Source organism: Bufo gargarizans, chromosome 8 (genome assembly GCF_014858855.1).
Source record: "Bufo gargarizans isolate SCDJY-AF-19 chromosome 8, ASM1485885v1, whole genome shotgun sequence".
Lineage (NCBI taxonomy): Eukaryota > Metazoa > Chordata > Amphibia > Anura > Bufonidae > Bufo > Bufo gargarizans.
The window spans coordinates 11,181,521-11,195,355 of NC_058087.1; the positions used below are offsets into that span (position 1 = coordinate 11,181,521).

Genomic DNA, 13,835 nt, shown 5'->3' on the forward strand with positions numbered 1-13,835 from the left:
GTGTAGCCTACAGTAAAATTTTTATCTATTGATCACATAATGTATCTCAAGCCACATAATCACAATTTCTTTTATGTCAGATGAATGCCTAATTTTTAAGGCCCGTACTCCCGTGGCCTAAAATAAAAAATTTCTAGGCTCAAACAGGGCACATTTCAGAGAATTTCCCCTGATTAAGATACATATTTTTTGTTGGAATTTTTATAATTGACCCTCCTCTAGTATGTCACTGTCCATGTTGTGGGACTATTTGTGCACTTCTACTAAGTATTTGGTGGCTGCAAATATGAGCTGAAGGTTTTTCAGGTTTGCCTGCCATTAAAGTGAATGGGGCCCGCCGCGAACTTGCGGTTCGCGAACATTTGGTCGTCCATTACTGATCTCCATATTCATGAGAGAGGTGGGGTTTAAACAAAGTCTGGAGGTAGAGAAAGACAGAGCTGCCAACTTAGAGGGAGGTGAAGCTAAGGAGCTGTGTGAGCAGAGAGTCTGACAGCATTCAGGTGTGATAGCAAACCTCACGGTAAGATCGTTCAAGCACCTCATCACAGTGTTGGCGCCTAGAGACTGAGTCCAGGCCTGCAGTTAGTTAGTTAGGGTCTCTGTTTATGTCAGGCCACAAGTGTTAATACTGTTCATTGCAAGGACTCCATAACTTAAAGGGACATTTTACCTTGGAGAGATAAATCCCCACAAACTCAAGCATGCTGGAGTTTTGCTCAGAAGGAATAATCAGACACGTGCTACAGGACCAGTTTTGGGAGAGGGAATACTGTAGATCTGTGTAAGATTATAAGCTGTTGTGCTGCACTGCAGGCTAGCCCGTACCACACACCCATACAGTGGTTCTTGTTCTTTTAGGGTAATAAAAGGTAAGGTGTGGCAGTTTAGTTGTGCCCGCCAGTAGGTAAATTACTGCCCTTACCTCCTGTATTCATTGGAGGGCGCTGTGCTGTGCAACACAAGGGTCTCAGCCTTCTGGCTGGGTGTATGTAACATACGTTCTCAGCATTTGTGGTTGTGTTTATTACAACATTTAAGCAAAATTCTGTTTTGACAAAAGCTGGTGAGGGGGTTTTCCTCATTTGTGACTTCACTGTGTTCTGGGGAGCCCACCCCAGTACACGGCTTACAGATAAATAGATAGATAGACAAATAGATAGCTCAGCACCGCTGAGTATAGTAGGAATGGTGTGCATGTGGCTTCAGATATGATCAAACCTCTAGGATAATAATTCTACGGCAAATTTTTATCGCGAATATCGGCAATTTGGGAATTCTCGAAGATGTAGAATATACTGTAGTGCTATACACTCACCTAAAGAATTATTAGGAACACCTGTTCTATTTCTCATTAATGCGATTATCTAGTCAACCAATTACATGGCAGTTGCTTCAATGCATGTAGGGTTGTGGTCCTGGTCAAGACAATCTCCTGAACTCCAAACTGAATGTCAGAATGGGAAAGAAAGGTGGGCTACAACAGCAGAAGACCCCACCGGGTACCACTCATCTCCACTACAAATAGGAAAAAGAGGCTACAATTTGCACAAGCTCACCAAAATTGGACTGTTGAAGACTGGAAAAATGTTGCCTGGTCTGATGAGTCTCGATTTCTGTTGAGACCTTCAAATGGTAGAGTCCGAATTTGGCGTAAACAGAATGAGAACATGTATCCATCATGCCTTGTTACCACTGTGCAGGCTGGTGGTGTAATGGTGTGGGGGATGTTTTCTAGGCACACTTTAGACACCTCAGTGCCAATTGGCCATCTTTTAAATGCCACGGGCTACCTGAGCATTGTTTTTGACCATGTCCATCCCTTCATGACCACCATGTACCCATCCTCTGATGGCTACTTCTAGCAGGATAATGCACCATGTCACAAAGCTCAAATCATTTCAAATTGGTTTCTTGAACATGACAATGAGTTCACTGTACTAAAATGACCCCCATAGTCACCAGATCTCAACCCAATAGAGCATCTTTGGGATGTGGTGGAACGGGAGCTTCATGCCCTGGATGTGCATCCCTCAAATCTCCATCAACTGCAAGATGCTATCCTATCAATATGGGCCAACATTTCTAAAGAATGCTATCAGCACCTTGTTGAATCAATGCCACGAAGAATTAAGGCAGTTCTGAAGGCAAAAGGGGGTCCAACACCGTATTAGTATGGTGTTCCTAATAATTCTTTAGGTGAGTGTATATTCGTAATCGCGATTATTCTAGATTTTTTTTTTCATCAGTAACCTCCCATCTTGCTTGTGGGCCAATGAGAACGCTGCGATATCTTTGTCAGAGCTTAGCAACATCCCTAGCAACCAATAGGAAAGTTGCCTACCCCTTACTATATAAGAAACTCACCAGCAGCCATTTTCTGCAGTTTTTTTTACAGTTCTGAGAGAGACCGCGGTGACATTGCTGTGCTCTGCGCTTTCATCTGGATCCTATTCCTTATCCAATTACATTAGATAGTTAGCTCATATATATATAATACAGATAGTTAGTGGGAGATAGTCAGTGTAGATTAGATAGTGATATAGTGTAGCTGATAGGTTCCAGTGCAGGGTGTTAGGTAGTGTGATAGGAATTACTGTTTCTCTGCTGTCCATACATACAGGCTACAGACATAGTGCTGTGATGTCACAACAATACTTAGTGCACCAATCAGTAATAGCTACAGACCTGATAAAATGTGAAGTTGCATGTATTGCGCAAAAAATATGCGCATCATTAGTGCTGCTTTGCGCAATCGCGAAAATAATGACTGGAGATCCCGAATTCTAGAATTCTTTTTTTTTTCCGAATATTATGCAAAAATTTGCGAAATATCGCGAAATAAATAAAAATTGCCTATGCCGCTCATCACTATAAGGGACTACAGTTAAAGTTAAGATAGTCATCATACTTTACCAGATCCTGGCCATATATGTATCTAAAGACCTGTATCCCGCAGTGGACAGTACAACCAGGATTGCCAGATTACAGTTGCTAGCCAAAGATTCTAGAGAGAGAGAGACTTTAGTAAGATAGCATATCTTTGCCAGCCTCCATACCTCTCCATCTGGTTAAAGGATTTGCACTGTGTACAGATAATTGTTAATGTACTAAAACGCCTATTTTGCACTCAAGTAAAAAGAGGTTTACTTTCCTACCTCTGGCCATTGCCCTACTGACCATACGCTGGCCAGTGCACTACTACACCTCCTGCCACGCACTCATACAGCCAACAACATCAAGGCCACCACAAACTACCATCACGCAGGAGCCCCAACTACATGGAGTGCCCTGAAAGAAGAAGGATATACCCTCCTCGCATTGCACCAGAGAGCAACGGCTTGAGGGAAACCACTGTGACACATCCTATAGTCAGAGCCACTACTACTCCTATTCTCCATTTCTGCTTCTCAGGGGGTCTCTGCAGACAGATAGAGAGACAGACAGGTAGATAGATAGATAATAGACAAGAGATGGATGATAGATAGATAGATAACAGATTGATAGAATAGATAAGATTAATTAATTGTTCTAGGAATAGTGGCGTCCCCACTGATTAGGGCCCCACAAGTTGGGTATTAAAGTCTAATATAACAAATCCTGCATGAAATACACATCTTGTCCACTACACCTTATACATGGTACGTTATGAATTGTTAATACTCACATGATGCTCTCCTCTCTGCAGGCGACTTTCTTGCTATTGCTGAGGAAGTAATGCTGTAGACTAGTTCTCTGATATCTGTAAGTAGGAGGTAGGAGGCTGTGACTCAAAAACATTACGTCGGAACAAGGTGTGATCACCGGTGACAGGCACACTGCCCAGTAATGGAGACGGCCTATTTATATTTAGGTCATTATGCAAATAACCTCTGTGCAAACTTCCTTATATCAATATTTCCTTTCTCTCTCTCTGTATCTCTCTCTCTCTATATATATATATACTGCATGTGAGTTGCAGATTCACTCACTGTAGCCCTACATTTCACTTTAGATGGTCACTATGGTCTGAATATTATTTCCCCCAATTATTGCCTAGTTATACCTATTCAGATTGCACAAGCTGAGTGACAGTTGCTAATGGCAGCAGCAACTACAATGTCCACAGTGACTGCCACCTCTGCAGGATCACCCGGTCTAGCACACTTTAAAAAAGGTACAAAGACGCAAACCAATTGGCAACAATTGTAGTAATCTACTTATTCCCTTAAAATCTGGCATTGTACTTTACAGGTGTCAGTTCATCAAATATACTGTAGTTTACAGTGGACCTCCATTGTATCCCACCCTTGGCTAGGCTGGCATTGAACATAGAGGAGCAGTCTGCCGGGGTTCACTGGAGTTCAGCCACATACTCCCATTCACCACCAGACCCCTCTGACTGCAATGGGATCCAGCTTGGATACGGCCAGTTTGCCACATAAGTGCCGAGTTTCAGCCCGACAACAGACGTTTATTTATTTTTTCCATCCAAAACCCAGAAAGAGAGCAGCCAGATCCCAATATATCAATGGGGTCCGGGACTGAATGGAAATATTCGGCTAGGCCAGATCTGGTGAACTACTGCCAGAACAGCCTGTCAGATCAGTTAAACGCCTACGTGAATCTAGCCTAATGCAGATCAGCATGAACTTCATAAGTTCAGCATCTGTCCAGGTTTTTCCAGTGTTGACACCAGCCCTGGTCACAGCAGATCACAATGAGATCATTCTTATGGAGGACTTCAAATACCTAGATATAAAAACCGAAACTGAAAACCTTTGGATCTCATAAAGGAAACAGGTTCTCGTCAATAACTATTGATAATTACCTTTCCCAAGTTGTGTAAGAGCACACTAGAGGGAGGGCTCTTTTAGAAATGAAGGGGTTTCATAGCTTAAAAAGGGTTTTCCAGGATTTGGTTCCTTTTTAATCTACCCCACCTTAGCATATCCTCATTGGTGGTGCAGTGGCAGTTCCGATCGGAGCCCCAGCCGTTCTGTCCAGCTTGCTAGATACTGAGTGAATGTGTGGAGGCAAATTATCTCTGGTCTCCTGGTGTGAATGAACGATGGATGTCTGGTATAGAGGAATATAAGGATACCAGGGGCGTAGCTAATGGCTCATGGGCCCTAGTGCAAGAGTTGAGCTTGGGGCCCCCCTTCCCTCAGTGCTTTGTGGCCAGGGGCAGGAAGCACAAGGCCTTCGTGCTGCCCGAGGCAAAAATTGAAACGGCACCCCCTTGAGCCAGAGGTGTAACTTGACCAGAATGAACTTCCTATAATACTGGTGTCTTCTTATGCACCACAAGGGTCTTTGGGCCCCCTCAGGCTCCTGGGCCCGGTAGCGACTGCTACCTCTGCACCCCCTATAGCTACGCCCCTGAAGGATACATTATATCCACGTCTAATAGGAGCTCCTCAACCAAGGGCCCTAAGGGACATTCCAATCCACAATTGAGAGCACACCATAGTGCATTGCATCTTGGGGGCTGAGGTCCTATTATATATCCCTTAGGGGAGCACCACCATCACCCGCCCAGTGACAGCACAGTACTGTGGACTTAATATTCAACAGAGTGCCAGCATTGGCCATAAAGTATTATTTGTGATGTAGATGACCTCCGATACTTAAGTGCACAGCAAGTGACATCGACCATAGTATAAGACACATAATATCCTGTTCAAGCCCGTACCCGTGGCCTGATAGTTTTATATCACCTTGTTGTAACCTCTTCTCCGATATAGTCTTTTAAAGAAGTTAATAATAAAGATTGTAGTTTTAACACATATATAGGACACCTTAAAGGATTGTTTGGTCAGCCGACCGTAAGTGATTTCGTTTTAGTACCCCGAGGATCCTATTGGTCCAAAAATCTGTATTTTACTATGCACAGGGCATCAGGGATAGTGTGAAGTCCTATTCACCCTAGCAAAAGATCCCAGGTTCTAGCCCTAAGGGGGGAAATAGTTAATAAAAAAAAGTTAAAAAAACAAACAAACACCAAAATATTAAGTATATAGTAAATAAACATATTACATTTCGTCACATCCGAAAAGTCCAAACTATTAAAATATATAAAAAATATCTCCTATGCGGTGAACACTGTAAGAGGAAAAATAAATAAATAAAAAACGTGCAATTCGCCATTTTTACCCCCCAAAAATCGGATAGGACTGTTCTATTATGGGCCGGACTTTCCATAAAACGCTTTTTTTTTTTTCCGCGTGGTATCGAATGGTTTCGAGTATCGCAATACTTTTTTTATGGTATCGAAATCGGATCAAAATTTTGGTATCGTGACTACCCTAATTGTGTAACGGGTTGTATGGAGCGGCTTCGCTGAGCCATACATGGCGTGTGCCGGCTGTATAATACAGGAGGTACCTGACCCCAATGACCAGGATCGACGATGTTCTGTGAAAGTTCCATCAACGTCACAGATGGAAATAACCTCTTAAGGTTTTTTGTGGCCCATGGGAGTGCTGAAATTTGACAATATGTTTCTCAGACCCAAAAAAGTTGTCCCCCACCCCGCCCTGCTAAATTAAATATATACTCTGTGTAGTCTGAGAACACAGAAATGCTAGAATTGCTGACTTTCTATATGATAATCAGAGGTGGGAGGGGGGATTTATCATTAGGGTAATATTTGAAGTCATTCATGCTTGAGTCTGCATTGGCATACGTTGCATGAAATTAATCAAATGTCACATTTCAGTCAAGAAATGCTTCTCTACTTTTTATGTCACACCCTACTGAAATGAGTTTGTGACTTAAAAAAAAAAAAAAAAAAGTCATGGTGGGAAACTTAGTAACATAGCTAACCACATCCACTTTTTAAAACTACAGTGAGTGGAGTAAAAATGCAAAAAGTTGCAACATATATGCACAAGTAAGCTCAAATTCACAAAGCCCTATTTTGTGACTTTTTGTAGTCAGGTTTCTGGAAGCCAGGGCGTGAAAAATCCCCCCACTGAGCGGTTAGTTGGCTTTGTTGCATGGTACAGAGTCACATTTCTTCACTACCAGGCTTGGTGCTGCCATACAATCCAGAGTGTAATTATTGGTATATTACAGACAGGTTTTTCAGCTTTTAAGGGCTGCCCACAAAACTATGATTTATTTGCCTGTTGTAACAGCAAGCAAATATAGAGCTTATCGGTGACTCATATCAATAAAGATACTATCAACCCTTCATTCTACTATGTAGTCTGTTTCCTGCAGGCTGGTTTCACATTTTGAAATACTTTACATGCCTCCTTAAAATCTTTTAAGGGTCTGGCAGAAGATATACATCTACATATACACAGACGTATTAGTTTGTCTATTACTTGTTTTTATTTCCTAAGTGTTTCTTACATGGGTTATTCCTATCTGATTGCTAGTATGTTCCATCACTTTACTATCTGCCAGGGTATGACATCTGGGACCTCCACTGATCCTGAGAATGAAGGGGCTGCAATATTGTCTTGAAGGGGTTGTCCCACAGAAAATATTCTACAGCTTTCAAACCAGCACCTGGATCTGAAAACTTCTGTATTTGCATGCAATTACAAATTTTATTTTATAGCCACTGAGTTATTCAATAAAATGTATCTGTATAGCGCCACTTTATTTCCCATTTCTTTGTCTAGCTCAGTTAGATGGCCGCACATGCTCAGTTTCATCCTCCAACTGTCTCCTAATTTCTGATAGGGAGAGCATGGTCCCACAGGGTACAAATAATACAAGACTGATGTCCCAGCGGAAGAATAATTCAGAAGGTTATGCTCTGTGTACCAGAGCACCAAAGCTCCCAACCACTTCCCACCTGCAAGAAAAAACTCTGGAATCTGGTGGAATGGACACAGGATGCCTTTATTAAACAAATCCCATAACATCTTCTCAAGACTGTATACCATATATTTATGACAACCAGGATTTCTAAATGACCTGCAGGTGGGGTCCCTGAGGCACCTTAAGCTTCTTGTCTACTATGCACAGCACCTTCCACATCTCCTACTTTACCCTCAGCTGAGTTGTACCTGACCCAAAGGCACCTTCTTTCCGAGGCCTGAACCTGTTACCGCCAGTTCTGTGAGAAGATCTGGCAGACGTTTTTCTCTACCTCTTGTATGATGTTCTTTGTTTTGGTTTCACTTTCTCATCCCCTTTCCTTCTGCCAGGTGTCACTTATTTCGACTAATCGTCTTCCTTTATAATCCCTCCCATACTGCCTCACTTTGCGGTTTATACTACTTCCTGCATGAGGTGTTCACTGCTAGAGGCTGCTTCTGCTGTTTGTACAGATAAGTCTTTTACTTTATTGTGTTTACTTGCTGGCTTGATTCTAGGTGACCCTGACTCCGTCTGTATTAAGTGCAGCGAGCCGGTGGTCGTGTCCCCTCACTATTATAGGGTTTTCAGGTGTCACACAGTATTAGGTACGCGGGCATGCAATTGTCTACCATACAGACCCTTGCATCGGCATAGCAGTCAGGGAGAGCTCTTAGGGTTTTATAGGGCTCACCTATAAGCTACTTAGTTTGGGATCAAGCCAGTCGCTCGTTTATTTATATGTTCCAGCTATCTGCTAACTTCATCCGTGACAGAACCCCTTCCAAACACACAATTCTTTAGAGTGAATCTGTCACCAGGAAATTCTGTCTCATCTCAGACTTTATGGCATATTGCTGAGATATGCTATCAAAGTCAGATAGCTCAAGATCCCTCAGAACAGGCCCCCTGAAGTGAAGAAGAACCGCGCAAGTGCAGCCACCCTCCATTCTCCACTATGGGAGTTATGAAAGCAGCTCAACTATTTAGGGCAGTTATATAGAGTTGAATGGAGAGGTGGCCACGCATGCATTGTGCACTCTGCTTTAGTTGGGGGGGCCTGTTCTGGACATTGGTGTGGGTCCAAGAGGTGGAACCGACACCTATCTGACTTTGATGGCATATTCTACTGATATGCCATCAAAGTCTGAGATAGGCCAAACCCTTTAAACCAGGCATGATGCTAACAAAGGTGTATATAAGAATACCTTTCACTTGTTGATCTGTGGGTTATTCTGGAGAAAAAGTACTTTCAATCCATATGCAAATAAGCAGTTAAGTGCACCTAGAGTGGCCCCAAACTAATCTCTGCACCCTTGTTTATCCTACACTTTCTCTGCCAGCCCCTCTTTCTTGGTTGACAGGACCAGGTGAGATAGCTGTACATAAAACTGACCCTGTCAATCAAGAAATGATGAACAAAATAGTGCTAAATAGTACTATAAGGTACAGCATGCACAAATAATTAGTCTCAGGATGTAAATAAGTTCAGCAAACCGTGGAGGAGCCAGTGCCGTGGATGGTAATGGTAATAGCCCCAATGAAGTGTTGTATCATGGCATACTCACTCAGACCGTTATTTCCTAGAGATCAGTGCAGTGGAAATGTAATACTGAAGAAGGAGGCCAGAATTAAATTTAACAAAACCTTTTTACCAAGTGTAACGTAGAACCTAAACTATACATACAGCTGCAGCAGACTTTAAGTGCAAAGCTTCTCTGGCCCCAATAAGGATTATGGAGGCAGGTTGGCTGGTGGCAATTTAGCACTTAGGTGCTACTGGCTTAGTAACGTTCTAGGTGATGGGTGTCCTGGCTATAATCCCTCACCTTGCAGCAGTGTCTTTAATGCTGGTTGTGCAGCGTCCCACTACATGTGTGTGGGCACTGCTTAAAAGTACTTTTAGATCTTAACAATGTATTGTACAGTTTGGTATAACTTTGCATTTATGTATCTGCAAAATCCCTGTTAACAGGCCTATTAGGTGCAAATTATACATCCCACCACTAGATGGGGGTATAACTTAGGTCTTATATATACCCAGGTCAGGCCTAGTTAGTCAGTTGAGAGTTGAGGATAGGTTAAGTGGGGACAGAGACAGATCAGTGTGGAGATCAGTAAGTAGACTGACACTGAGAGAGTGAGAAGGTGAAGATCCAGCACTTCAGCTCTGAGGAAAAGTTTTAGTCCAGCAAGGGACCAGAGAACAGACTTAAATACATCCAAAGGATAGAAGTCGTAAACCAGGCATAAAGGACCTTTGAGATATTCAGGTGAAGGACACCATAGCCTCCGGCAACCTCACCTAAATTGCACTGATATAAAAAAAAAACACTGCTCCAAAAAGCCGAAACCTGAAAAGCCTAGAAACAGTGGATTTGCAGAATTAAGGCTACTTTCACACTAGCGTTCGTCGGTCCGCTCGTGAGTTCCGTTTGAAGGGGCTCACGAGCGGACCCGAACGCAGCCGTCCAGCCCTAATGCAGTCTGAATGGAGCGGATCCGCTCAGACTGCATCAGTCTGGCGGCGTTCAGCCTCCGCTCCGCTCGCCTCCGCACGGACAGGCGGACAGCTGAACGCTGCTTGCAGCGTTCGGGTGTCCGCCTGGCCGTGCGGAGGCGTGCGGATCCATGCGGATCCGTCCAGACTTACAATGTAAGTCAATGGGGACGGATCCGTATGAAGATGCCACAATATGGCTCAATCTTCAGGCGGATCCGTCCCCCATTGACTTTACATTGAAAGTCTGGACGGATCCGTACGAGGCTATTTTCACACTTAGCTGTTATATGCTAAAAATAATGCAGACGGATCCGTACTGAACGGAGCCTCCGTCTGCATTATTATGATCGGATCCGTTCAGAACGGATCCGATCGAACGCTAGTGTGAAAGTAGCCTAACTCTGTACCATCAAGAGACTGCATATTTGTACTGCTGCAACCAAAGATATCCAAAGTAAAAGTTGTGAGTTGCTTTATACCGCTGTCTACCTCATTATTACCACTACTGGTTGTACCACCATTAACGGTACTGGCGTCACAACAAAAACCATCAAGGGACTCAGCCGCAACAAGCACCCTAAGCACCCCTAGCATCAAGGGCACCTCAACCACCATCTTGGCTGATGCTTCCCTACACAAAGCGTGCCCCGGAGGATTTCGTGCTGTCCACCTCAACACTGTGCTGCCAGCCCAGGGAGGCTTTCTGCTAACCGTGAGTAAACTGATCAACTGTGTGTTATAATTTGGCCCCTCATCGGTCCACCGTGCACCTCACGTGTTGGCCCTGCGACTGGCTGGCTGCAGTTGTAGCAGTTCACTCTGCTGTCTAGCATCTCAATACTTTACTTGAGGGTAATGGTTGGTTGTTTGATCTTGAGAGTCCCTTTTTGGAGCAGGAGCTCAGGCTTGACCTTTCTTTCCCTTCTGTCTCTGGGCAGGGACTCCTCAGGACCTGCTGACTCCTAATAAAAGGGGAGAAACATGGTGGTTAGCCCTGTTCCCAGCCAACCTTTGCCATCAATAACTTAACTGGAAGATACAGACAAATACATTCAATAGAATACAAAATAATACAACACAATAACTATATGTAAAATTGTAGTACTTCCAGGTCTGGGATACTACACAAAAAGTTCCCATCCTTAAAAAGAAACAGAGATCTTGAAAATTGTGAGGACATGTTTTCTATGGTTAATCCTCACTGAGGATCTATTTGATAAATTGAATGTGTAACTGTTGTTTTTGATTATTTTTTATATAGTGAAGGACACAGATGTTAAACATTTCTGTAGTATACTTGTGGTGTCCCACTAGGTAGGGGTGGGCACTACACAAGGGTTAATTGGGCCACGTGATACTCTTACTCCTGAGAGACAGTGTCATTATATTTAACTATGCATTTTAATGTATTTTCTATTGGTTTTATTTATGCATTGTTCCCCTGTGACATGTATAGCAGGCCTATTGGGGTGTAGTGGAGCATCCTAGACACTAGAGGGAGATAGGGAGCCCCTAGTATAAATGTCCAAGCCCAGACAGGGAGGAGTTAGTCTGTAGTCAGGAGTCTGTGGAGACAGAAGTGAGAAGGCACCAGCCAGAGATATGCTGAGGGCCTCCTTCTGACATGCAGCTAGACAGTCCAGGCTTCTAGTTGCCACCAGGAGGCTAGTCAAGAATTACAGCCTGCCTGAAGATCCTGAGTGCAGTTAGCACAGAAGAATCAACCCCAGTAGTAGAGATGTGCCTCTTGGGAGAAACCTGCAGTACCCTTCAACCAAGCAGTGCCAGTGGATCCAGCTAAGATAAATAAGCTGATGGGCAGAGGACCTATAAAGTAGTGCAAGGATTAATACGGGAGGAAGATTATTGGCCAAGGATAAAAGCCAGCATTTAGGCATACGGGCCTTGGGATAGAAAGCCAGCCAGGAGTTCAAAGGGAACAGTGTACACTACTTCTAAGGAGAAGGTACAGCCTGGTCTGAGTGTGTGCATTATTATTACCCTCCGAGTATCTTGCAAGATTATACCTGCCAGTATTGAGAATAAGCCTGCTTGTAAAGTATTTGAATGCAAGGGAATGTATGACCACTTTATTGTACAAAGTTGGACTGTTACCAGTAAAACAACGTTTGGTTCACCATACCATCTGTGTACCTCACTTATTGCTACTGGAAACCGGTGTGCCACCGTTACAGGCACTGGCGTCACAATCCTTAAAGGGACTTTCCCCCAGGCACTTAAAACACCTGCAACATCCCGGGCACCTCGTCCACCATCAGGCCTGGTTCCTACATACAGAGTGTGCCCCAGAGGAACTTTGTGTCAGCCTCTCCTTCACTGCCGCATGCCTGCCCAGGGTTCTCCTACAAACAGTGAGTAACCCTCGATTGCCCATAACCGTGACCTCACTTCGCAATACCCTGCAGGTCTGGCGTGCTGCATACTTTATTGGGGAAAGATGTTTCTGTGTACTAGAAGACACCTGGGTGCAACATGCAGGGGCTCTTGTCACTACCCCAGTGCTTTCGAGATAAACACCTGCTGAGCTTTCTCCTGCTAATAAGCGGATTGAGAGGGTTCACAGCAGCAATTCCCTTTAGATGACTTAGGGGTGGGGTGGGGTGGGGGGGGGGCATGAGGGGCAACCCAGTTCACAGCAGTCCTTAGTCTGCAGTCCATTAAGCTCACTACATCTATGTAAATTGGACAACAGGGTCTATATTGGGCCCAAGGGAGAAAATAAGTGGCATTATGCAATGATTCTTTCACAGGCATGAATGGGTTAAATAATCAGTATGGTGCGTGTGTCCATTGCTAGTAATTAATAGTATAGGAAAGTAGTATAGGACTGGGCTAGGCTAATCTGTACTTTAGCGATGTGAAGGGCTGCAGTGTGAAACCAATGGACAGCATGCACCAGTCCTGTATATATCAAGGAAAGGATCAAGCACAGATTAAATCCAATTTGAAATCTTTATCCAATACTAACAGGGATACCCATATTGGGGAGACAGTACCCCGGTACTCCGTCAACGCATTTCAGACATGTCTTTAATCATAAATGGACATGTTCAAAATGCGTCAACGGAGTACTGGATACCGTCACCCCAATATGGGTATCGCTGTGAGTATTGAATAAATATTTTGTTGGATTTTAATCTGTGCTGGAACCTTTCCTTGATGTTGGAGTGGTCTTGATTTTGAATCAGACAGATCCGAGCGCGATTGCCTTTCCGTGGACAGATGAGCTGGAGCTCCTTACGTCTTTGCTGAAGCAGTCCTGTATATTCAGAATACATTGCAGAAAATGTTCACCAATTATATTTCAGAAATAGGTTCCCATTGATGTTACAGGTAGAATCATTTCTCTCTACTACCTCTACTGTATCTTTTGTAACTTCTGTTCCAAGAGCAGTTAATTTGTAGAGGACATATGGACTGTAACCCTGCGGTCAATGCTCTTTCTAAAACCAATATTTTTCTATACCGTTATTGCAAATCTATGACAATGCTTAGCAGACAAACTGCATTTTAT

At 43.6% G+C, this 13,835-nt stretch overlaps 1 protein-coding gene across 3 annotated transcripts in view; it reads right to left on the reverse strand.

Annotated features, from left to right (window-relative positions):
* Window positions 1-3,798, reverse strand: part of LOC122945027 (dehydrogenase/reductase SDR family member 9-like) — a 30,268-nt gene extending 26,470 nt beyond the window's left edge. Inside the window, exons 1-2 of one of the 3 annotated variants that reach the window (XM_044303836.1) lie at window positions 3,668-3,714; window positions 2,917-3,007 (exon numbers count right to left, since the gene is read on the reverse strand). Coding sequence is in view for 1 of the 3 variants with exons in the window: in XM_044303835.1 (XP_044159770.1) it covers window positions 3,668-3,780 (113 nt within the window). In the remaining 2 variants the exon portion in view is untranslated. Of the gene's footprint in view, window positions 1-2,911; window positions 3,008-3,667 lie in introns of those variants that run through there. The other 2 variants (XM_044303835.1, XM_044303837.1) reach the window with 2 other exon arrangements.
* Between the last annotated feature and the right edge of the window lie 10,037 nt (window positions 3,799-13,835).